This window comes from Genypterus blacodes, unplaced genomic scaffold (genome assembly GCF_046128005.1).
Source record: "Genypterus blacodes isolate CSIRO-AG114 ecotype Tasmania unplaced genomic scaffold, CSIRO-AGI_Gbla_v1 ptg000030l_1, whole genome shotgun sequence".
Classification (NCBI taxonomy): Eukaryota; Metazoa; Chordata; class Actinopteri; order Ophidiiformes; family Ophidiidae; genus Genypterus; species Genypterus blacodes.
The window spans coordinates 1,935,001-1,960,345 of record NW_027466843.1 but is presented as its reverse complement, the minus strand read 5'-3'; the positions used below and the strand labels follow the sequence as shown (position 1 = coordinate 1,960,345).

At 46.6% G+C, this 25,345-nt stretch overlaps 4 protein-coding genes across 5 annotated transcripts; 2 read left to right on the top strand and 2 right to left on the bottom strand.

The window, feature by feature from the left end:
• The first annotated feature begins 1,194 nt into the window (after positions 1-1,194).
• Positions 1,195-4,888, top strand: afmid (arylformamidase). The gene is made up of 11 exons (XM_076145348.1): positions 1,195-1,350; positions 1,742-1,832; positions 2,104-2,208; positions 2,292-2,340; positions 2,428-2,513; positions 2,595-2,667; positions 3,222-3,319; positions 3,409-3,487; positions 3,874-4,009; positions 4,284-4,388; positions 4,625-4,888. Exons 1-11 carry the CDS (start codon positions 1,339-1,341, stop codon positions 4,652-4,654), a joined length of 864 nt encoding a protein of 287 aa, XP_076001463.1. The 5' UTR covers positions 1,195-1,338; the 3' UTR covers positions 4,655-4,888.
• Positions 4,889-5,472: 584 nt separating this feature from the next.
• On the top strand, positions 5,473-11,514 carry cant1b (calcium activated nucleotidase 1b). 2 transcript variants are annotated; one of them, XM_076145346.1, is made up of 5 exons: positions 5,473-5,622; positions 9,092-9,703; positions 9,804-9,944; positions 10,078-10,281; positions 10,408-11,514. In XM_076145346.1, exons 2-5 carry the CDS (start codon positions 9,151-9,153, stop codon positions 10,776-10,778), a joined length of 1,269 nt encoding a protein of 422 aa, XP_076001461.1. In that variant the 5' UTR covers positions 5,473-5,622; positions 9,092-9,150; the 3' UTR covers positions 10,779-11,514. The 2 variants fall into 2 exon arrangements, with proteins under 2 accessions (XP_076001461.1, XP_076001460.1); XM_076145345.1 differs by lacking the exon at positions 5,473-5,622 and adding an exon at positions 7,421-7,727.
• A 2-nt stretch (positions 11,515-11,516) lies between these two features.
• Positions 11,517-16,296, bottom strand: ogal (O-GlcNAcase like). Its single transcript, XM_076145344.1, has 17 exons — positions 16,047-16,296; positions 15,846-15,897; positions 15,267-15,364; positions 15,020-15,150; positions 14,632-14,803; positions 14,378-14,476; positions 14,147-14,286; positions 13,912-14,056; positions 13,701-13,799; positions 13,337-13,587; positions 13,053-13,227; positions 12,850-12,938; positions 12,652-12,744; positions 12,457-12,545; positions 12,251-12,377; positions 12,029-12,158; positions 11,517-11,922 (listed from the first exon to the last, which is right to left on the bottom strand). The coding sequence occupies exons 1-17, from the start codon at positions 16,114-16,116 to the stop codon at positions 11,786-11,788; spliced, it is 2,097 nt and encodes a 698-aa protein (XP_076001459.1). The 5' UTR covers positions 16,117-16,296; the 3' UTR covers positions 11,517-11,785.
• Positions 16,297-17,074: 778 nt separating this feature from the next.
• Positions 17,075-24,536, bottom strand: LOC142994765 (uncharacterized). Its single transcript, XM_076145606.1, has 12 exons — positions 24,414-24,536; positions 22,637-22,744; positions 22,318-22,503; positions 19,991-21,545; positions 19,745-19,798; positions 19,600-19,656; positions 18,579-19,428; positions 18,312-18,482; positions 18,110-18,191; positions 17,905-18,026; positions 17,666-17,817; positions 17,075-17,464 (listed from the first exon to the last, which is right to left on the bottom strand). The coding sequence occupies exons 1-12, from the start codon at positions 24,492-24,494 to the stop codon at positions 17,361-17,363; spliced, it is 3,522 nt and encodes a 1,173-aa protein (XP_076001721.1). The 5' UTR covers positions 24,495-24,536; the 3' UTR covers positions 17,075-17,360.
• Positions 24,537-25,345: the final 809 nt, after the last annotated feature.

The following is a 25,345-nucleotide window of genomic DNA, read 5'->3' as shown; positions in this document are numbered from 1 at the left end:
CTTTATCTATACCGGAAATGTATTCAGCCAATGGGCGTAAAAGTAAATAATTGTAACCCGGAAGTAAATTGACATTCCAAACCAATAGGATGCTGCAGTATAGTGCGCCCGCGCCACGTTACGTCGTGGCGGGTTGAGCGTTACTTTATATAAATCACTATTCCAATTTCGAGTAGCTTTGGAAAGAACATTTTTCAAACACGGAGGACATGCTAGAAAATTAAACACTTCATTTTCGGAGACAAACAAACATGTAGCAATCACATATAAAACAGCAAAGGGGAAATAAAGGTTAACTCAACAAAAATAAAAAAAACACATAAAGCAAGAGAGGAGCACTAGGGGTTATCTGCTAATTTAAGTTCTATAATAAGTTACAAAGTTTCAAATTGTTTCTCCTCTTCTTCTTCACCGTTAAATTCAGAGGTAAGAAATAGGAAAGACATATCTTGTGATTTTTATTCAGTAATCCATTATGTAAAAAATAATGTTCCAACTAAACATCGAACAAGAAGTTCGGGAAATTTGTGTTTGGTAGATTACTTTTCTGTTGTAACAATGCTTCTTGGCAATACATTTTATACAGTTGGAAAGCCTGTTTAGTTCCCTTTTAAATGGATCCTCATTTGTAAGGAACATGCACTTGCTGAGTATGTGAGGTTGCGCTCATGAAAAAATTGCCAAATCTTCTCTGCCAATGCCAAACAGCTTATTCTGCTGTTGCTATTGACTCTTGTTTGGTGTTGTTTGGTGGATTGGATGAATGAAGTCTATCAGTAACAAGGAAGAAACAAGACATATTGGCAATTTGACAAAATGACAAATTTCACAAAATTTGCAAGACAAATTGCCAATAGGTCGTGCACAAATGCATGTTCCTTGCAAATGGGGCACCATTTAAAAGGGATCTAAACAGTCTTTCCAACGGTATAAAATGTATTGCCAAGAAGCATTGTTACAACAAAGAAATAATCTATCAAACACAAATTTCCGAACTTTTTGTTCGATGTTTATAATCATAGTAATAATAGTGTATTTATTCTTGCTGATCTGACATAATACTGCTCTGAAATGCAGGAGGTAAGGCAGCAAGTATCTATACCTCACTGCAGGGGGCGTGCGTGAGCCGAAGAAACAAGCAGCCAGTTAAATATTAAATCAAGTTTCTCCATTGAGCCGCCCTAACCAGTGACGTGGTGAGACTCACCACTCACGAACCTCACAGCACATGACGGGTCGGCGCGGTTCCCTCCCTGCGGCCAGATAAAGTATTTGTTGTGCAAATATCCAAAGTTCATTTCCTTCGATTTCCTTCGACATACGACGCTCTGAACGAAGATGAATAAGGAGGTAAGTCTTTCACTTTGGGGTTTCCTCTTTAACGTCTGACATGATTATTGCTTTATTGACTTATCGCTTCAACCTCATCAATGTGTCAGTTTTCAACTCGCTGTGCGCTCATTGGAGACCGAGGGTAAGTACTCGCCTGGTCAAAATGTCATTCCAGATATCTGTCATTTGTCACTCATGTCACACGGAGTGTGTGAGAAGAAACGCTGTCACGTCATATCACTGACTGCCCATCAGTGTCGCCAGATCCTCCTACGCAGTTCTGCAGGGAGATGAATTAACCAAGGCTACCAGCAGGGGGCGGGGTTGTCCATGTTTACGCTTCCTGATCAGCTGGCGGTAGCTGGCATTCATGGCGGCCTAGTTGACAGCAGTGTTTGTCCGTTGACAGGAGATTCAGCGGCAATATTCGCCCAGACAGTGGTCTCACAGGATGTCTGCAGACGACGTGGTCAATGCCCACGTGAAGGTTATTACGGCAGGTGGGTGTGTTCGGAGCTCCTTGTTTCTGATCAGCTGTGACTGTGATGAAGCTGTGATGGATCCTCCCTGTTAAATGTTTTTGGATGTTGTTATGAGTAACTCCTAACTTAGAGGAAACATCAAAAAAGTGATGTTTGTGAAATTAAGTGCAGATTTAGCAGGTGACTTATTTTGTATATATTCATATCTGACATACAGTTACATACAGTTTGGACAATGACAGGATGTTGTTTGAGGTATACATAGTAAATCGTGTGTGTGTGTGTGTAGGTACAGAGCGTGCCCGTGGGCTGGCTCAAACTTTACTCAATGTGCCATATGGAGAGGGAGATGGTGAAAAACTGGATGTCTACATACCCAGCACCACCTCTTTGGGTGAGACTTTGGGTATCATGGTCCAATATACAGGGGCTCACCATAATGCATGTTGGGTAATGGCCCCCTCCTCTCTGTTTCAGATGTCCCCCTTGTTATTTGCATCCACGGAGGCTACTGGCAGTTCCTCAGGTATGACATTCTGTTCTTCGGAGTGTCATTTAGATGCACAGCATTCTTCAGTGTTCAGGTTTTTCTTCATGTTTTGTGCACATATAGCAAGGAGGAGTTTGGATTCATGGCTGTTCCTTTGATCCATAAAGGCGTAGTGTTGGTCGCTGTCGATTATGATATTGCACCCAAAGGTAGAGTCTTGCTGACTTTTCACATTCAAGAGTCTTCAAGGCAGGAGCAGTTGGGTCACGTCCCTGTCCCTTCTTTTTCAGGTAACATGGACTTGATGGTGTCCCAAGTACGCAAAAGTGTTGTGTCTGTCATTCAGCAGTATTCTCACATCAGGTATCTTTGCTTTTGGTTTGTTCTTTCTGCTTAATCCTCTTGCATCGCGTGATAATGGAGTTCCTTCTGGGGCAACAGATTAACACTTAGTTTGGCTTTGTGCTGCAGATGGGAAAATGTTATGACCACAAAATAAAAAGGCATCTTCTTCCCCTGATGACTGTGTTGATACAGGTGATGCATTGTAGAGATTTGGGGTTTGAATCCCTCAAGTCACTCACTTGTTAGCATTCTTTTGAAATCTGTTGGGGAGGCAGTAGCTCAGTGGGTAGAGCTTCCGCTTGGGAACTGGAGGGTCGCTGGTTCGAGTCCCTGCCAAGGTGCCCCTGAGCAAGGCACCGAACCCTCAATTGCTCCCCCCTCTGCGTAGGGTGGTAATGTAATGTAAGTCGCTTTGGATAAAAGCGTCTGCCAAATGCTCGTAATGTCATAATCATCACTCTGCTGCTAAACTTCAAAATAACTTGTGATTTCTATGGAGTATAACTTTTTTAACAAAGTATTCTTGGAGAGATGGAAAGATCAGAGGGATTTCATATTACAATTTTACACAGTGGTCTGTACCTGTGTGGCCATTCTGCCGGAGCTCACCTGGCTGCAATGATCCTCTCCACTGACTGGTCGCAGTACAATGTCACTCCTCAGATCAAAGGTGAGATGGGAAGATCTATAGTAGGGCAGCACCTGACCTCAAGAGTTACACTACAACTTATCTTTCTTTCTCATTGTTGTTGTCCCCAGGTGCATTCCTAGTCAGTGGCATATATGACATCCTGCCTATCCTGTCTACGACTGTCAACGAGCCTTTGAAGATGACCGAGTACGTAGAGTGACGCCTCACTCAGTAACCATCAACCTGTGATTGTAAATACATACAAGTATTCGGGTTGTTTCAGCTGTAATCAGATGGCGAAAATGCCCATGTAAGGGCCAGAAAAGTACAGAGTAAAGTTGCAGTTATGTTGCAATTCATTGAAATACCAGCAACACTAAGAGGGTTGGACAGTAAATATAGGTTCTGTCACTCAGTTTTCTGTAGATAGTACTGTGTGCATATGCATTGTGTGTTTGTGCAGTGTCATAACTGTCTTTGTGCAAAGGTCCTTGTGTGTGTTAACATAATTGTCTGTTGCCGGACTCTCTGTGCCAGTTGGTGACGCTCCTTCTGTCTCTCTGTCTCTCTGTCCATCTGTTTCCCATTGACAGGGAGGTGGCAGTAAGAAACAGTCCCAGCAATCTGGTCCCTCAGCTCAAAATCTCCTCCTCCAGCTGCCACATCGTCGTCGCTGTCGCACAACACGACTCACCTGAGTTCCGCAAGCAGTCGGAACAATACTGCAAAGTCAGTGCTGCTGATTGAGTGAATACTATTTTGGTTACGGTGTGACGATACTTTTGTTATTATTTAGGATTCTTGCATGTAATGGACGGTACATTAACAATAGTAGAGACAGTAGGATTCTGATAGATTCTGATGATGTTATGGTGACAAGATAAGCATTTGAAGAGAAATTTTCAGTTCCTGTTTTTAATGGTTTTTAAACCTTATCTATTTCACGTTCTGTCACTCTTTTCTTTTGTCCTTCCTTTCTTCTCTCATTTCTTTCCTCTTACAGGCTTTGGAGGCAGCTGGATTGAATGTAACAATGGAGGATGTGCCCAACACAGACCACTTTGATGTTATTGAGAAAATGATCGATGGAGATTATCGCCTAACAAAGGTACATCCTACATTTGCACCAAAGCACAAGCCTGATTCATTATTTGGCAGCTAATTTCATGATACAATTTCCCAAAGTATCCTCTTACCTCTTACAGTTTTGAGATTGTAGTTGATCTAGAAATGGGGGAGATAGGTTGTGAAATTTTCTACTTACCAAAATGCCCTAAGCTTGGACAACAGCTACATGTGGTACACACACAGGCTGTGCTTTAATTCCTCACCTTCTCTCTGTAGCTCCTCTTGAAGATGATGGGAAAGGACTGAGGACAGACTTTTGTTCTGCATCAAGAACATGCACTATTGAAGGGAGTCGATATTCACTGTTACTGATGATTACTGTGAGCATCATTATAGTTTTTGTGATAAATGGACAATAACTATGAATCATCCACACTTCGTCAGGGTAGATGAATAAAGCACTTCACGTGCACTGTTCAATCTTCTTTTAATATAGAGGAAAATGATCAATAATAAAATGGAAATGTTGTTGGGAATGAATGGACTCATTGTTAGTTTGTGCAAGAATTCAAGCATTTTAAGTGATTGTTTAAAATCATTATTTATATTAAAATGTTCATAATTTCACTTTTATATACAGCTATACCTATAATTTACTGATACTACTAGTAGTTTAAATAACATTCAGCTGTGTGTTTTTTTTACTTGGCTGTATTTCTTAACTTTCATCATCCTTTGGTTTTAGATTTGTTTAAACTCTATTGACCAATAATTGTTGTTGTTTTTAAGGTAAGATCAAAGATAAGATAAAACTTTATTATCCTGAGGGAAATTACTTTTACCTGACAAACAGGTGTAATATATAATACCATACCATATATATGGTAATATTAATAATGTCTGCAGAACACTTAGTATTACATTGGTGTACTACACCAAAATGTAACAGAATCATATTTATGTTATTTTGAGTTGTAGCTGTAAATCATTCTCTGAGACTATTGGTCGCATACACTCACTCAAATGTCATGGAAGCTAAATAGATCGCGTCCGGTTTGTCTTTGTACTTTAGTCTTGTTGGAATTGTCTCTTCTTCGACCTGTGGTCACATTACATTGCTGCCACCAGGCGGGGTTACTGTGCTGTAAAGTCAACGTAGCGGAAAGTAGAGAAGTTTAAAGATGGAGAGACGGCGATAGAGTGTTGCGATATAGTCCGAGGAACAAGCTGAGAGACGACCAGGACGAGGCGGACACGTAGACCGTCTGCACCGGGTAAGACCCGAGGTTTGATCCATGACTTGGTAACAACCGATGATCCCTGAATTCAGCCCCAGACCGGCGATGAGCTGGAAACACTAGTCAAAGGTTACTGTACCGCTAGCGAGCTACAGCTATTAGCTCATGCTAGCTACCGGCACAGTATCGTGTGTTGTCTCAATTAATTATATAACTCATAACACGCAACAGACATGCTAACAATGAACCTCCTCACTTAAGTTGAATTTAATATAGATCAACAAAGTTAAGTTAAGTTCACGATAGTTGAACCTAAGCTAACTACATTTATGTAACAACGGGTGTTTCAGATAAACCAGTGACCATGGCAACTGGTGACCTAGAGTGAATGCGTTACTGTTGACAGTTCGAATAATGTGGTGGTGGTAAATGTTATAAAAGCTAAAATGTGTGTTTAATGCAACCTTATAACTCTCATTCGGAGTAAACTCGTTATTCAGCTCCATATTTCATCTTCGTCGCAAAAGACGACTAAAAACACCAAAAGGTAGTCTACGTTTCAACAACTTCCGTCTCTAGAAACGACATGCACTCGCGCTATAGTCACCAGTCTACACGGGCGCTAGATAAGCCATAGCACCACCTGGCGTGCCGGTGTTGTGCTGACTCGTCCTCCCCGGTGCCTTCGTGGCTACATGTGCTTCTTCATTTGCAAGATGCAAAGCCAACATGTCTCTAGTGAACTCCAGATGATCTTAGTTTGCTTCCTCAGCCAGACGTTATGAGCATTTTCAACTGCTGAGCTGAGCTAACACGCCCTATAATATGAAGCAGACATGAATGGATGCAAACTGTCTCAAGTACAAGTTCTGACCTTTTCATTGAGTGTTCTGTAGACAAGTAGAAACAGCTATTACATGTTTACAAAAAGTTACTGTATGCATCAAGTTTTTGCCAAAGGTTCTGAAAAAGACTACTTGCAGATAAAAGGTATGAATAAAATAAATGTAAATATCAAAAGTGCCATTTCATCTGTGAATGAACGCTGAAATCAGTCAAACATCCTATTTTCTTTTTTTAAAGGCAGATGACTGCATCAGAATCAAGATTGTTTGTTTGTTTGTTGTTGTTGATTGATTGATTGATTGATTGATTGATTCACATTTCTGACCAAGTCCTTCACACTTCACTTCACTCAACAATGAATGAGTCATTAAGTGTAGCTGAGTCATTCCCACCACCCTGTTAAAAGCAAATCAGTTATTTCTGTATTCATTATATTAACTGTTTTACCAATAGTGCAGGGTGATAAAAGGCAGCAGGGTCACACAGATTTCATCCTTGCAGAATCCCTTCAGGTACACACACATTTGGTGAACAGTAACAACTTCATCAATTTGTTTTCAACATGTTTGAGTTGTATTCCACCATGCAATTAATCTCCGATGCACTATATTAGCTTTCAAATAGTTATTCATATCTCACTTCTCCCCTTAATGTCCCATCTGCCAACAATTACTTTCTAGCAGAATCATGCGCGCACACACACACACTCTATTTCCACAGACATGTGAGAGTTTCTTCCAGTTGGCGTCACATGTGCCACCCTGAACCTATAACCTGATGGAGATGCTGGTGTGCTGAAGCCAGATCAGGGCTTAAATGTAATGCTATTATCACCACCAGGCTGTAATCTCATTCAGAGGGCCGCTTAGTCCTCATTGAGAGTGCAAATCAACTAGTGAAACTTGATTCGGGTATAATTATTGAATAGTAGAAGAGCCCATTAGACTTGTTGATCTTTCATTTAAATTCTCCAAACTTGTCGTGTCTGGCTTGGTTTCCATATCAAGCCTGTTCTCCCAGTTCTCGCTGTTTGATGACAGATTCGGTCTGACGTCGTTAACAGAAAAAGATAAGACCTGAAACTTTGCCTGCCCCCTTTTTTGAGCCTACAAGAGGGCACAGGAAAGAGAGCAGATCAAACTGGGCAGATGAAAGGAGACGGCGCAGAGAGATGGAGATTAGTCATTCATGAGGGACAGAGGGCTGAAGAGACGTCGGAGTTTGTTATGGGATGCGTGCGAAGGAGAACAACATGCTGGTAACAGAGTGCTCAGGGGAGAAGAGGCGAAAGAAGGGTGAATAACTGAATTCTTCATACAGGGTGTAACAGTGGGGCTGTGTTTGGATCTGTGCTGCATACGGAGGGCAGAACATGGGCCGGCTATACAATACTGACAATAACCGCTTTATACTGCATGTTGCCCATGTGTGTTGAAAGCATTGAGTGGTGCTGAATTGGCGTGTGGAGGAGCTGAAGGATGCAGGATAATGTGCTGCAGTTCTGGATTACTAGATAAACCTCGTACCAAGAACTACAAACTGGCTTTCATGAGAACTATTCCTGTGGAAAAAGTTGTTCAAATTCTCCACAGACTATTGTTTCTAGCAATATGTTGCTTTGGGAAAGTATTTTTTATTCATGTGAAGACATTAGAATGAGCATGCGGTTAGAAGACATTTTGCAGCAGCCTGTTCTCCTGCTTAAGATCCTACTCTGATAGTGGGGATGGTGTCATTACAAGTAAAGTGGGTCTCTCTCTTCTGAGCAAATTGCTGCATTTGCATTCACTGTACAAAGAAACAAAAGCCGCTGGTATTGTATTGTATTAGCATACAGTATAATGTCTCAAGTAACAAGTAAGTGGAGTGGATCAGCCTGAGGTTATTTACTGTAGCTGCTGCCTTGAGTGTCACCTTGTGTTCTCTCCAGACAAATGCACCGCTCCAATTTCAGTCCGGACGGCCTCGTCGAGCGTGACGTTCCTTACTTACCTCTCCTATACTTCACTGGCCTGCCTATACCAGCCAGCGAAGGAGGTTTGAAGAGGCCATTTCTAACCTCAGTGACAGCAGAATGTTCAAACATAACGCGTAACCGCTCGCAACTTAAAGGGAAAGTTCACCAAGATTCACTTTTTTAGTTGCCGGGGCAGCTTCAGATATTGTCTTCTGTTTCCATTCCCATTTGTTGTTTGAGCTCTTAAATTGTTTCAGAAGCTCTAAGAGGTCAGAATGCATTTAATCCTTTCAAATGAAAACATGAACATCACCAAACTTTGAGGGTCTGGATGGCACCAGGAACATGCAGGACATCATCATCAGAACATGGCAAGGTTGGGCTCCTCATGTTAGGAAGTAGGATGTGCCTGCTCCCTCCTCAGTGTGCATATTTGGAAGTCCTGCATGAAAAATACAACAAAGCTTTGTTATGAACAATGAACAATGGGAACAACAGGCGATTTTCCCCAACTTCCCTCCCTCTTGTTTATTCTTGATGTCTGTCAGAGCCGTTATTCTAAATGTTGCTTGATGTTTTTCATTGTAGTTTCTCTTTTGGTTCTCTCTTTGTTTTCTTGCGTACTCCCTCCTCCATCTGTGTGTTTATACTCCACCAGACCGTCTGTCCTGATGTGCTTCTCTGTGTTCTGCTTGATCCCAGGCTGTGGCAGTCATCGCTTACCGTCCACGCCTGAGAGTGGCGATGAAGAAGACACCTCCATGAAACCCCTCCGTGTCACCGTGCGAGGTCTCCCCCTCGCCTTGGCATCCATGACGCAAACGGCCACTTCTGACACCCGCTTCCACCTTAAATGGCGGGCGATTTCTGTGGTGACCCTGCTGGCCATCGTGCTGGTGTTATACATGCATCGGACAGCGGGGGACAGAGACGAAAGCGCCAGAGGTTATTACCGCACCAGGATACACAGTTTGCACCTGCACAGCGAGGCTGACGGCGGCGGAGGCGGCGGCGGCGTCAGAGACTCTACAGAACACGCTGTGGGAAGCTCTGCCAGCCGACTGATGAAGAGAGAAAACTATTACAACTACACCTATCCACTAAGTCCACCAGAGAGGACCAAGCACGGGATCCGGTACCGCATCGGGGTGATTGCAGACCTGGACACGGCGTCGCGTAGCTCCAAGGCCCAGACATGGTTCAGCTACATGAAGAAGGGTTACCTCACCGTCTCAGAGAGTGCCGACAGGCTGGAGGTGGAGTGGGACGCCCAGACGGTCACTCTGGAAAGTCATCTGGCTGAGAAAGGACGAGGTACACAGACTGAAAACACACACCGTACACACACACACACACACGCTTATTTGTTGTAATTACTGTACATCATTGATTAATTGACCAACTCCGCCCACAGGAATGGAGCTGTCTGAGCTGGTGGTGTTCAACGGGCGCCTGTACAGTGTGGACGACCGCACAGGTGTGGTGTATAGAATCGAGGGCAGCCGAGCGATCCCCTGGGTCATACTGCCCGATGGAGACGGCTCCATCTCCAAAGGTACCTCGCTCTGCTTTGGCTCAATCTGTGCTCTGACATTTTGACCTGGACTGTGCTTGCGGTCTGATAGGCAAACGCAATACTTTCTCTCCTGCCTCATCGCTTGTGTGTGTGTGTGTGTGTTTTTGCATAGGGTTCAAGGCAGAATGGCTGGCAGTAAAGGACGAGCACCTTCATGTCGGTGGCTTGGGGAAGGAGTGGACCACGACATCTGGAGAGGTTCTCAACAACAATCCCGAATGGGTGAAGGTCGTTGGCTACCACGGCGATGTGTCGCATGAAAACTGGGTGCCCCATTACAATGCCCTGCGGAGCGCAGCGGGCATCCAACCCCCAGGTAAGCGTCGCCACGGTGCTGTCAGGCTTCATGAATGATGACATCTACACTCAAAACTCCATCATTCTCACATAAAGCTCTTTGTCTCCTCTCTCTCCTCCTCTCCTCTCCACTCCGCTCCCCCAGGCTACCTCATCCATGAATCGGCGGCATGGAGCGAGCGTCTCCAGCGCTGGTTCTTTCTGCCTCGCCGCGCCAGCCACGAGCGCTACGAAGAGACGGCCGATGAGAGACGCGCCACAAACCTCCTGCTGTCCTGCCCGGCAGACTTCAGCCACATTAGCGTGCGTCACGTGGGACCGCTCGACCCCACCCGGGGCTTTTCCTCCTTTAAATTCGTCCCGGACACGGACGACCAGATCATTTTGGCACTCAAATCAGAAGAGGACGCTGGTAGGATCGCGACCTACATCCTGGCATTTACACTAGACGGTCAGCTGCTGATGCCCGAGACCAAAATCGGAGACGTTAAGTATGAAGGGCTGGAGTTTATTTAAAAAATGACTCCTGCCAGTTTCTTGAAGACTGTGCCGAGTCACACACACGTTACATTCCAAACCTTTCAGATTTACTGTGCAATAACAAAGCAAGATGGTGCAAAGTTACAGAGCGAGACGACGGTGCAGAGGAGAAACAAGAGGAGGAGTTTGCGTCAACAGGAGCGATTTCCAAGTCACGTTTGACGTCTGTGAAGAGCCGAGTTCCACCTGCTAAGATGAAAGTTTTAATAGCAGAATTGCTTTATAAGGATACTGATTTTCTTTTGATGAAAGACTACTGACATGCCAGAGCATTCTGGGTAAAAAAAAGAAAAACAAGCAGATTTGGAGCCCTCAGGAAATGTTGGAGCCGCTGCAGCCAAACTGTGAAACTCAGGGCAACAAGGTGAAACAGCAAGGATAAAATATTTATACTTAAAAACCATAAATGAATGTTTCTAATTAACCTATACATGGCTTTATCTTATTGATGAGTGTGATGTCATAAGCTGTCATTTTAAATGTACAGCGATGTATGGAGTTCAATCCTGATCTTAATCTTTGTAAAGATTGACGTTTTATTTAAAATGTTAACATTAATATATATATATATATATACACACACACTTTGTACCTGTTTAAACTCAGAGCCTTTTCAATGCCTTCAGCTGTTTGAATGTCTTTACCTTCTGTTCTGCCTCTGACACAAACAGTGACGTTTATATATGCAACAAATAATAAGCTCAGTAAGAAACATGCTGTCTCATCATTTTTATTCTGCATCTAAAAATAATCACTTTACATTTTACAATCTGCATCTTCATTTCTACAAATCCAGTATTTCAAAGCCCTTTAGCCATTTTTGGCAGCTCCATTAATTGTCATGAACCTTCTCTGTAAGTATGAACTGACACGGACAGTGGGAAGCTGATTCAGTGAGATTCCGGTGGATTAAGTTACAGATTATCCACGTGCTGCTCCTCATTTACAACCGACGATTAGGCACTAAATGTTAGCAAATTTGTTCACAAGCTTATTCCCATGACGGCGACGTCTGCAGGCAGACCGGCATCCTGTAGGGTTTTAAAGGAGCCCAGCTTGGTGTAAAAGTGGAGCATCCTCCTGTCGCTGTGCCTCAGCTCACAGAACACACCTCTGCAACCTGAGCGGCAAAAAGAAAAGATGGCGGTCGATTCTATTCATTTCTTTCAGGTGAGTCGACGCTGCGGCCTTACAAACTATCGAGGGTTTGTGAGGCTTTGACTCACCGTTGCTCTTGATGGAGTCGAGCAGCTGCCCGATCATCCGCGTGGCCGGGGCCAGGTCGGTGACGCGGGGGAGCAGCTGTACGGTGATGAGGCAGGGGAACTCGGCAAACACAGAGTCTGTCACCACACTCTGCAGGCCGGAGATGAAATACAATAACCCAACTTCTTCTATCTCATTCTGGAGAAAGGATTCCATCTTTGAACTTGATGAATAATTCTCACCTGAAGATTGGTGGCGGCGGCGGCTGCTCGGGCATTGGTGAGTGCCAGAGCGTAACCACACACTCCTGCCTCATCCTCCAGGACGAGCGCACACTGTGGCGAAGGAGAGAGGTCACCTGCTGAGAGGCTGGGGAGGGGAGAGCGGAGGGTTTAGATGAAAGTGTGTGTTAACGTGTCCATGTGGAGGATCACACTCGCACTCTTACCTGTCACTCATAAGAGGAAGCTGTGCCATCAAGGGGGCTTTGTCCTCTCCTGCTCCCTGCATCTCCCTGGAAATCTTCTGTATGTTCATCTAGCACAGAAAACACTGTCAGCCTGTGTTCCCGCCGAAAGTTACAACGCTTCAGCATAAACTAGAATACATCACACAACATCTGAGCGTCCGTGAGCGTCTTCACCTTGTCCTCAGGGCAGTACGGCCGTACGGAGAACACGGTTGTCATGAGAGGCCGTCGGTACAGGTCCCTGTTACCGTGGCAGGGCAGCATCCTCTGCAGGAACGTGCGGAGGAAACGGGGAAATTGTTAAAAGACTTCATATGACTGCAGAAGGTTGAAGTAGCAAACATATGTGAGACGGTGGAGGAGTGAGTTTACCTGGAACTCTCCAGAGAGGCCTCCTCTGAAGTCCCAGGGCTCAGGCTCATCCGTCAGAAGCCGGGCCGAGGCTCGCCCATGCGCTCCTCCTGTGTAAGGCAAGGCCCACATCTTAACATGGAGATCACTTTTAACAATTACCTAGCAACAGTAATGATGGAATTGCCCGTGCGGCAGGTTCACACCATCCTGGTTTCCCTCACCGAGCGTCTTCACATAGGCTCGTGCCAGGCCGACCCCGCTCTTGATGTCGCAGATGTAGTTGTAGAGGTCGTACAGAATCCTGCGGTTGGGCGCATTCGACAGGCGGTTGAACATCTGCACGACTGCCTCGCACATGTTGTCAAACTGTTGGGCTCTGGCGCACCACTCCGCCGTCTGAAACACACCAGCGGGCCAGAGAGTGGACTTCAGTACGTGAATGATAATGATAATAAAACATTGCGTCCTTATCTGATCTTGAAGACGTATAAACAAACCACTCTACCACGTCCGTCTCTGCGGTGGCGGCGCGGCTGTGGGTCCTGAGCCAGTCCAGCTCCTGCAGCATGGTTTTAGCTGTGGCCCCATGTTCGTACGGCAGGTAGAAGAGGTCCGACAGCAGCTTCAGGTCATCCAGGGTCAGGGGCTCTGCTGTGTACAGAGGGTTCTCCCCTGGTCCAGGCACGTAGGCGCCGTCTCCCACGTCTGTTTGCATGGGCTCTTCGTCTGAGGTCTCCTTCTTGAGGCGAGCGGGACCTGGAAGGACGGAGAGGACGCTTTCTTGGCCTCTTTGTCTCTACTCTGCCTTGTGTCATCGTTACACTTAAGACTTGCTAGCGTGTTAAGTCTCCTTTTTCAAAAACCTTTACCTCCGGGTTGGTCTGTGTTCAGAAACTCCTGCAGCCAGTCGGTCAGAGCCTGAGTCAGGGCCGCCTGTGGGCTGTAGCCGGGGTCCTGCTCCTCCTCACCTGATGAGTACAAGTAACGTGTTATAGACGTGAAACTCGAGTGTGTGTTTGTGTGTGTGTGTGTGTATGTGATATGCTCTGATGGTGTACGGCAGCCAAACTAGACACGCACTCATTTCTACATCCCTCAGTCCTCCGTCGGTGTTAGACTTGCACCATGTTGCCAAAGTGTGGATGGCCACAAAGTTTGGGTAGAACTCACAGTTGGGATTGGTGAGAACCCCTTTGAGTTTGGGAATCAGCTCGGTGGGACGATCCTTAATGGAGAAGATTGTCAATTGTTTAAAGACACAGAACCCTCAGGCCAGAACGAATCTCAATGTCAAACTCTAAATCTACGTATTTACCTTATAGGGTCCCAAGAAAATCCTTTGGGGGTCATAGTCGTTAGCGTGGATGTTGTCCCAGATGACCGGTGCCCTCTTCAGCACAGAGGACACCTGCTCTATAGACTCAACGGTGATATAGTGGGAAACCACTTTGGGACCTGCGGAGACACAAAGCGTAGAAGGTTTAGAGATCAGACGGCACGGAGACAGGCCGAGGCTGTGGTGAGGAGAGGTGAGGTGCAGCCGTACCAGTCCACAGTACGTCTATGCCAGGCAGCAGCTTCTCCCCCACAGTGAGGAGGTACGCCGACTGAGACAAGCTGGGTTTGCAGAAGGCGTCGCAGTACTCTGGAGGACAGAACGGACACAACAGGGGAGAGGGAAGAGCAAAGACACCGAGCACAATGAACAGGAAACTCAAAAACTAAAATGTGGAGTGCTTTAATGTTCACTACGGTAATAATATGGTTCTCCGTGTGTGTGTGTGTGTGTGTGTGTGTGACCTGTGGGACAGAAGAGGAAGGTCTCCGGCTCGCCCAGGTGCAGGTACACCTCGTTAGTGACGGCCACCTGTGCATTGGCGAAGGAGCTGAAGGCCTGCTTGTCAGCCGCGCACATCTCCGTCTCAATGTCGTCAAAGAGTAAAGAGAAGGACCTGCAGCCGAACCCCCTGACCTGGAGGGAGGAAGGGGGGACCGTTTCCATTTTACTCCATCTGTGTCGCAGCTTCCCCTCTGACCTACCGGCAGTGAATCAGTTTGTATTTTACAGCTTTATTTTTCACATTTAAGCCGTCCAGTATAAATCCTTGCAGGGCCATAAAGATAAACAGAGCTGAGATTGGAGTCTCTCTGGCACTCCACCCTTCATCACTCCATACCAAGAACCTACCTGATCCAGTTTCCTCTTGAGGGCAGCCGCCTCCTTGGGGTTGGAGAAGGTGATGTCCAGCCCGGGGGAGATGGCGTAGATGAACTCCACATCGTGCTGCTTGGCTGCTGAGATCAGGGCCATCAGTTGTTCTGGGGAAAAGAACCAGAGTCAAACAAAGTTCAGCGTTTGCTTGGATGAGTCGAATCATGAGGATGGTTACAACTAAGACTAAGACATCTTTTTCTTATGTGAAGGAGCGACTCACCGGCCTCTTCAGCGGAGTAAAGGTCTCTCCAGTACATTCTGTGTTTGTAGTCATCCTTAGGGGCGTACAGGTATGTGTTCAACCCCCACTTCTGTTCCCTGGGAAACGCCAACACCAGACACAAACAGTGACAATGAGTCTTCCTTATGTACACAGGAATCAATGATGAGATCGGTGGTTTTATCGATTCGATATGTGACATCATTCCGATGGTATTTGCACACCTGTTGCCAGCAGCAACCACCCAGACCAGCTTGACGGGTGTATGTGTTTGTTCCTAATTGGTACCTCTGATGACGTGTTAGCAGGAAATGTATCGCTGTACGTCTTCATTATTTATCTATAGGTTAAAATGCTTTGAGCTCTAATCTGCCGTTAAGAGAAAAACTTTGTGAACTCCGGGAGCTTCTGATGTCTTATGTCATCATTTTGGACATCAAGCAATAAATGGACAATACTTTATGTAGCTGAAACATCATGACAATCATACTTTATAGGCCTACTTGCATTGTTTTTGTAGCTACCGACACTTCACTTTATTTTTAGGTGCTGTGGCGTTGTTTAGTAGGGGACATTTACCTTTTAAACAGCTCTGTTCTTTGCTCCATAGTCCATGGTCGCCCATAAAAGCCTGCAGCAAACAAGCAAAGGTCGAGTTAAACACTAAGTAATGCTGCAACTCAACTAACATGGAACACATGAGAGGAACTTTGAGTCTAATAAATGCAGCAGAATGATGACAGCTTCTTCAGGGGGCGTGCGTGTGCGTGACAGTCTCACCTTCTACTACACCTCTGATGAAGCGCCTCGGCCCGCCTGGGGACTCCGGCTGCGGCTTAGCTGCGGACATGTTGGTCTTCAGTGTGGATCTCGGAAGAGAGACGCGCTGTTGTCACTGACTCTGCTTGACAGGCTTTGTATTTAATATTACACTTTTATTGCGGGGTCCTTCCTCCTCCTCCTCCTCACACATGCGCACAACTGCCACCTTTCAGCGCGCAAAGCATCTGCGCAACCCCGTGCGCGTCTTTAGGGAAGTATCTTCATTGGGCGCGTCAGCACGTGACCGCGCCCATGTGGACTGTAAGCGTGCGTGACTTCTAGGTTGACGTCTTAAAGGAGCCGCGCCCATTTCGTTAAAGGGCCAGTTCAACTAAATCGGATCGGGTTGTTTTTCCAGCACGTCCCACAGATGCTCGATTAGATTGAGATCTGGGGAATTTGGTGGTCAAGTCAACACCTTGTACTCTTTGTCGTGTTCTTTAAATTATTCCAGAACACTTTTTGCAGTGTAGCAGGGAGCGGTATCCTGTTGAGAGAGGCAACTGCCATCAGGGAATACTGTTGAAGACATAACAAACCTTCTTCTTCTGACCCAGTAACAGGGAGAAAATTTAAATTATTAAGTTGTTGTGGTCCAAACAAATATACACATACGTCTGGCAAGCGTCTTCCTTTGGCTGCACAGCGTGTTCAAAACATATATATCAACGTTCATCCATGGTTATGCAAAGATCTCATCATTAACTATTCAACTGGACTGAATACTCACTATAAAGACTGTGACTATCAGAGCATGAGGAAGAGGTGCACTCTTAACTTTGCATGTTGTGAAACCATGACAGTAAAGGACAAAAATGTCTCTTCTTTATGACTCCATAACCTTCATCTATCTATCTAATCAGTTCCAAGCTAAATCTATAGCAAGCCAATAAAACATTACATTTCATCCAGTTGGATATTTACGTCTCAAGTAGGTCACTGATATTTATATTAGTGTAGTAACTCGTAGCATTCTGAGTCCCAAATCACTTAAAAAGAATCATTTTATTTTTTATACACAAACATCCACAACGTGATCAGTGTTAGCGAATGCGACAAAAACCTTAAGTGCCTTTATCTTGTAACATGAATTTCATATAAATGTTTTATCTTAGAGTATTTTAACAGACGACATTAAACTGCATACTGGACGGACAAAATGCAAAGAATAAATCCACAACCATACAAACGTTTGCTACATGTGTGTGTGAGCGTGAAGCTCTGAGGTTCTTCATAGAAAAGTCTTTTGGTCTCATTTCCCACAATGCACTTTTACATTCTCTTCTTCCCTCGCTGGGCTTGTTTCAGCAACGAATCAAAGTCCAGGTCTTCGAAGCGGCCCTTGGCAGATGCCGGGGCCGTATCTCTGTTTGCATCTGAGGAAGAGAGAGGATTTAACCTTGGCTGTTGTCTTCGCATTAAGGGTGTGGTTTCCATAGAAACCGCAGAGGGGTGAACAAAAACCTTATCTCAAGAAACTACAGTCTCTATAGTGTAGCTTTTAGAGGAACAGACAGAGTGACATATACAACGTGGGTGTCATTGTATTGCTATGGTAACAGCTATGAGGCTCTCACCTAGGTCGACGTAGTCCGAGTCGCAGAACTGTCGTCTCCCGCCAAAGCAGATGTCAAACGGCAGCTCGTCGGGTTTCCGGATTTTGCCGCCGTTGTCGATGGCTGCAAAGGCGTCCTCCATGTTGAAGAAGGTCACGAAGCCGTAGTGGTCCCTGCGAGAGCCACAAGAGCGGGATAAGTCACGGCGAGAAATTATAAAGAGACGTTTTGGACTTTTAGCTTTGGTCCGGCGCGCTCACCCTCCGTCGCGGAAGTGAAGCGAGACGCATTCCACCTCTCCGAAGAGGGAGAAGCGCTCCCTCAGTTCGTTGTGCGTCATGGATCTACGGATGCGGCCGACGTACACAACCCGCCGCTCATCCTGACAAGTTTTGGGGGTCAAAGTGTTAGTGCTGCTCTTTCCTGAAGAAGTAAACACACCATCATGAATATTGTGAGACTCACTATGGCTTTCAGTTTCTGAATCCTGGCCTCTTGCTCTGTCCTCAGACTGCGCGACTCACTGCGTCTGCTGCAGTAAGACGAGCTGAAGAAGAAGAAGAAGAAGAAGAGAGGGACTGAGGTCACGCTGCCTGTCTGTGATGTGTAACTAATGTATCTGTGTCCTTCCAAACATCTACCTAAGGAAACTGTATCAGCCACTGACCTGTAAACATCGATGGGCGAGCGGGACCGGGACCACGACTTGGACCTGGACCTGGACCTGCCACCCCGTGACCTGGAATACGACAGTCTGTAGTGGCGCGGCGGAGAGCGGGACATGGACCGGGAGGAGGACGATGAAGACGAGCTGCTCTCTGACCGTTTGTGACGGAGCCTGCAGGACAGACAAAGGGAGGATGAGGACAACACAACAAGTGGGACAAAGTGAAAGACGTTTGAAACCTGAACTTGAGTAAAGCCGGCTCAGTACCTCTTCCTTTTCGGGGAACGCGACGTGGAGCTGGAGGAGGACGAAGATGACGTGGAGCCAGTGTCGGCGCTGGAATCTGAGCAGGGCGATGTCCTCCGGTACCTCCTTTTCTCCCTCCCTCGGTCCGGAGGGCTTGGTGGAGGCGTGGGGAGGCTGCACGGGTTGATCGCCTCTCTGCATTCTGGTACTGCGGCAGCGGGCGGATTGCGGCCAGGGCTGAGCGTTTGTTCTGCGGGCTTGACGTCCTTGCAGAGATGCGTCAACACACACTCCTCTGACTCCACGGGCTTTAAAGTGGCGTCAGTCTCACAGGTTGCCGTCTGCTTTTTGCATTCCGAAGTGGCGCTTGAGTCACAGGAAGACTTGGCTTTGCTACGCAGGGTCGCGCCCGTACACAGACGATCTGCGGGCTCGCAGTAATCATGATCTGACGACACAGTTAAGAGCATCTGGAGGGACAGATGCGTTGCCGTGGACTCTGGGGGGTTGCTGTGAGTCTTTTTGGACGGTAGTGGACGGGGGTCGATGATCTGGATGGCCTTGGACGGGGGATGTTTACGTCTTGCCGGCTGGTCCCTCTGGGCGCCTAAAGGGAAGAGCTTCAGCTGCTGCTGAACAGAGGAGCGACCCTGAGAGCTGAGCACCACGTCGGTGCCCAGAGGCTCGGGAATGTCCGGAATCCTGAGCTCATTTGCGCCTCTGTGCTGTTCTGGGGCCGCGTGAGATCCGAGCGGTTCCGCAGAGACGGGGGCCACTGGGGCAAAGTCTGAGCGCAGGGCTGGAGGTGGAGCGACACCGTGCGGTTCTGAAGCGACGACTGGGTTTGGTTCCTTCGACACCTGAAGCGACTCTGTAAAGATGCAACACAAATGTTCTGTGCTCATTAACACAGAACATTTGTGCAACTTTGAGCATTTTAGTGAGGCTTCAAACGCAACCCTCATTTCTTTGAACTTCTTTCGTCAACATCACAAAAAACAACAATGAATAAGCCACGTCAACGTCTGGAGTGTTTGTTTACCTGTGTGGGTGCTGCTCTTGTCCGGGACGCGTTCACACACGCCCTCCTCTTCTTGAGCTGGAGAACGAGAAGAAAAGGGTTTTAACGGGTGTATAAAGACAAAAGCAGACGGAGAGCAGGAGCTGTGCGTGATCGTGTCGCTCACCTTGCGTTTCCTCAAACTGCTCCAGCAGGCTCGTCAAATCCGCCGCTTCGATCCCTGAAAGTGGAGTTGCACACATCAGAGTCTCTGTAAAACACACTGGAAATACAATTGGTTGCCTTGGTTTCAGTAGATGTGAAGTTGTGACGTGCATGTAAACATACGTGAAACACACATAAACTATCAAAATCTGATTGTACCCTGGAGAGACTCTGCTTCCTGATAGAAATAACGGCGCTGTGGCTTCACCTGAGGGTCTTTGTAGGCCTGATGAGCCGATCCCCTCCAGCAGCGCCTCCCTCACCGCCGTGGGAGAGTGTGCGGGAGTGAGCTGCTGAGCCGCGGGGGAAGGACACTTGGTTTGCCCGGCGGGCTCGTTGCCGGGCGACTGGTGGTTCTCTGGCGACACTTTGGTTTCTTTGGTTGAGGTAGAGGCAGCGTGCTGAAGCTGCGGGTGCTCGCAGGGTGACGTGGATGTGCTTAGTGTCGTGCTGGGGTGGAGCGACGGAGCTTGAGGCCTTTCGTCTGCGCGTGTCTCTGGGCTATGATCCTCGTTGTGATCCTGTGAGTCTGAGGGGAACTGACCCGCGGGCGGAGACGCCTTTGGCCTGTCGGTGGCCGGCAGGGGGAGAAAGACGGGATTTGGGGGGTCGCTGCTGAGCAACGTGGGCTTCTTCTTCACCGGACTCGCCTTCTTGCTTTCGGACGCGTTCGTGGCCGGGCAGGGTTTGACATCTGACGGCGGACAAGCGGGCGGGCTGAGTTTGGATTCAGTCCTTGATCCCCCGTGGCGCAGAGGACCGGACGGTTTGGGGGGCGACTCGGCTGCAGAGGAGCAGGAAGTCTGAGGCCCTGAGGTTTGCGTGCCACTTTGGGTCCCAAAGGTGTAATGGTAAGCGACCTTTGGCCCCCAGCAGTTCTGGCTTTGTCTTTCTAAATAAAGAATGGGAGTGAGCTCCTTCGGGGGCTCAGGGACAGAGGGCCACATGGTGGTGTAGTTCCCCTGTGTCTCCACTAGCGGCTGCCTTTTCTGCCGCAGCTGTCTGTACTGCTGGAGGCTGAGTGGTTTGGCTTTGGCTTTGTTACTGTTGACTTCTGAGGAGGGTGCTTGTGGCTCAGTTGCTGGATTTTGGGGCGTTTCCGTGCTAATTAGTGGAGGGGAAATGGAAACGTCACTTTGTTCAGGTGTATCAGCGGTGGGCTGTGTTGGATTCATCTCCTCTCCGGTGGAGTCATGGAAGGAAGCCACCAGCACGGGGCCGAAGCTCACACGTTTCTTGGCCCGGGATGGTGAAACGGTTGAATTCCCCTTCACCAAAGCGCTCTTCACTCTTCCTCCGACGTTCCACTCTTCCTCTTCGCTCTTGATCACGGGCGTCTCGTCGTCGGACACCACATTGATCTCCTCATCGCTGTCTCCGGTGGGCTTCTCGTACCTCCATATCTCTCCTTGAGACAGCAACTCCTGCTCTGACCGTTTCCCCGGCCTGTCACTGGAGGAAGATGTCGCTCGGTTGAGACCTCGCCAGACCTTCCCTTCCTCCTCCTCCTCCTCCTCCACGTGCAGCTTGAGACAGTAGGGATGCATGAGTTTCACCAGATTGACCAGAGACGTTGAGGTGAAGATTCCCATGCCGGGTTCTGCTTTCTGAGGTCCCACTTCTAATTCATTTATGGAGGGAAACAATGTCTGTGTTTGCAGCGGCAGGATGTAACTATGATCACTGATCCAATCGCACTTTGTCGACGTGGCACATGGCGATCTGGGTCTCTGCCTTTTCAGTCTTTCAGCCAGGGATTCTTCCTACACACACAAGAGCGACCACATTGTTAATAATGTGACAAAAAAAGCAGCATTCTTTCAAGCCTTTTACCTTATGAGAACACACACACACACACACACACACACACACACACACACACACACACACACACACACACACACACACACACACACACACACACACACACACACACACACACACACACACACACACACACACACACTAACACAAACACAAACTAAGCAGGAAAGAAGTTCCTGTTAGAAATGTGAAATGAATAATTTACTGTTGTAAAGATGTGATGTCATTGTAACTTTGCTGTTATAACTCTTGTTTATTGGATGAGATCACCGTTGTCAGCAATCCAACGGTGTCACATTATTAATTATGATGACATCACCTTGGTAGTCTAAGGACATCACTATCAGTAACGCTTTGCCAGCTTTTTGACTGCGCATTAGAAAGTACACTCGATTTAGTCATTTCTGTTTTCTGAATAAAAGAGAAGTCACCTAGTCTATGGAACAGGAAGCAGAAAGCGTCCTCCTCAGACTGCAGTGACATTCTTAAATATGACTCGTGGGAGTACAGGGGCCCCCCGGGGAATTTCAGGACAAACGAGTGAGCGTCAGGAATGCAGTCAGATTCTGCAATTCACAACTAAACATCAGCGAAGCTCAGCAGTGATCTTGTATTTAAGCCTGTTAATCACTAAGATAATTCATCCCGACTATCATGAGGACGTGGCCGAGGCTCGAGTTGAGAGCGTTGCCCATTTAAAGCTGAACCTACTATTCTCTTTGGTCCTCCATATGAACCCACCGCCGGCTTGTTCCTGTGCTCCTGGTGTATGAGGAGCTCAGTGTCTGGCAGGGAGTCAAAGGGAGACAGAGTGGCGTCGTCGTCCTCCACACTGTCCAGCATCTCAGTGAGGGCGGTCAGCAAGTTCTCACTCTCCTCCTCCTCTCCACGCTTATCCTGCAAAGGGAGACCAGAGATCAAACTCTAATCACCTCATTTTATTGTGTATATAATTCTAGTCTGTATACGTTCTGCAGAAGCTGGGCTGTGGTGAAGTGAAATGATTCAGATCTACAGTTTGTGTTTTAACCTCTGATGCAATGGCCGAATCTTCAAAGATGGCCAGGATGGATTGATCCTCCATGCACGACTGTGTGCCCATCGCCGCACTGCCCAGGTCGCCGCCGCTCAGCACCAGCTTCAGAAAGGACACACACACACCACAAAATTACTTCTTACATGAAATGAATTTTCAGCATGACAGCAAGTACAGAACATTCCTAGGTTCTGAACACACACCCACACACTGATCACGACTGATTTGGCTTCATACAATTTAATAACGACGATCGCATTTCCAAGGGTGTGACCACAAACTGGAGTGCAGGATGTAATGTGAGGTCAGCTTGAGCCAAACATTCCTCACAAACCGGAAAGGATGCTTGATGCGACACGGCAGCAAGCGCTCTCACATCTGACACACACTTTCATGCCCCCTGCAAATATGTGAACCTGGAATTACAGAGACTCTGGAACGTCAACATCTCCTCCAAACCAGCGTGACATTCAACCATTGAGACAGAAATGAGCAAACCAGTTGTCCCCATCAAACCAATCCAGTGTAAAAGACCTGCATTACATCCCGCCTTTGTGTCCTGTTGAATGATTACTTTCTGTTGACATAAGAGAGGTGTTGATTGAATTCTATTGTGGCTTTTGAGGTGGCAGTTAGTGATGATTAAGTGCTGGGTTGTAGAGGGATGAAGGGTGTTTTGTAAACACTCATTTACATATGACTGGGGTGGAATATTAAAAATGCATTTCAATGTGACACAACCCAGTCCGACACTTGAATTAATCACAGCCACAGAAATGGTCAGAGTTGAATCAACCTGTCGACAAATTGAAATGAAAGCTTTATTGCACTAAACTGCACACGTGGACTGAACCAAGTCAGGCTACAGGGCGGGATTACTTTTTTTTTATCTGCATTAATAGGTCAGAAAATGTGACTTATCTTGATCTAAGTCACCAGTGTAGACAAACACAATGTGGTTAAACTAATAACAATACAAACAGGACCAGATCATGATGCCCCCTTCACTGCTGGGAGGATGTTCTCATGTTGGCATGTGGTGCCTTTAAAGTTCACACGTACTTTGTCCAACCTGCACTGTGAAGGGTTTGAATGAAGCTTAAATATGGACTAGAGCAATAGAATAATCCGTGTTTTTTGTCGTAAAAGCCGATTGTTTTATTGCATTATTGTAACTCAGGTGAGGAGGAATGCAGGTCATTCTAGAGGAGGTTCATATACTTTTCCTCGCCAAGGCTACACAGCTGTTAAAGTGGACAAAAACTGAGACATCAGACTGCTATAGATCACCTGTGTGACTGTATATTCATAGACAATATTCATCAACATTCACAGTTGCTTCTAATCTTGGTCAGTGTATTAACTCCCTAATCATTCTCTGTACTATCTGCTAAGTTAAAGCAAGATAAGAGCCGATGCAGGGGCTTTAGTGTGACGCTGATGAGTGAGCCCTCTTCTGAACATCCTGTACCAAAGCCGAGAAGTAAGAGCCAAACTACGCATCTAAAGTCACATTCACGTCCCTCACAGCGGAGATGCCGACGCTCACCATTGAAGCTATATTGCGATTAATAAACTATATTCGTTCAGACATGACCCGAATCGAGGTTGGTCGATCAGTGAGGTCTGATCACTACCGCCACTACTTCACTCATTCAGCCACGTGTCGCTACGCGCACATGTGGCCCTCGTGAACCGGCGAAAACACCCCGAAACCCGCTCCTGTCTACTTGCTTTGATGTCAAATGACGTAAACTGACGCATCCGGTACCTCATGGGGACTGTTGATGGCCAGAAAGTCGCCGCTGCCGGCATTTAAATTTCCGTCTTCCCCCTTCCACCGCGCCGCCATCTTGCTGCTCGGCACATGGTGAGCTGCCAGGCCGCCGGGGGAGACACGTGGTCCCCGGCGAGGATCTGAGAGCACCGATCTGGAGTCAGTTCAACTGGTTCTGACCTCCTGTAGTGGTGACCGTGGGAACCTGAGCGGATATCAGATCTGAGGTCAGCTGTATATTTACGTGGGTCTACACGTTTAATATGCTGTATTCAAGAGAGAGAAGAAGGTTTTTGTTTAAACATTAAGTCACAAGTGTTCCTATGTGTTATGGATGGATGCAGTGTGTTATTAGCCTTACCTAGTATTATCTTTAAAGAACATTTATTTCTGTTTTTTAATCGGTCTGAATAGTGGCATCTAGTGGCCAGATGAGGAACAGTAGCGTAGAGAGCATCCGGGCGGGAGGTGGCAGCACTATCCCAGAGTCTTTCTCTCTACTCGGTATTACTGCATGGAGTTAGGATTGGGTTTTAGCAATTGCATCCAATTGTACCTCCTAATAAATTAATTTCATATAAATCCAAAGGTTCTGCCCTTTTATGTAAGAGTGACTGAATGGATTGAAATTCTCCAAAGTGCTCCTTTAACTCAAACATTAAAGAAGTATGAATGGATTTATGCTATCGTGTAACATGACATATAATTCATATAATAAGTGATACTAAGTAAAAGAGAGTGTTTGCCTCTGACCGTCTGACAACAAAGCATAAACAGTACAAATAGAGATTATCTGCATGTTCACATATTGCCATATTGATATGTTTACTTTACTGATGAACTTATGTACATACTATCCACCTTGACCTGGTTTGTGATTTGCCAAAAGCAGCAGTTACAACCTTACTCCACCTTTATCTAATGAT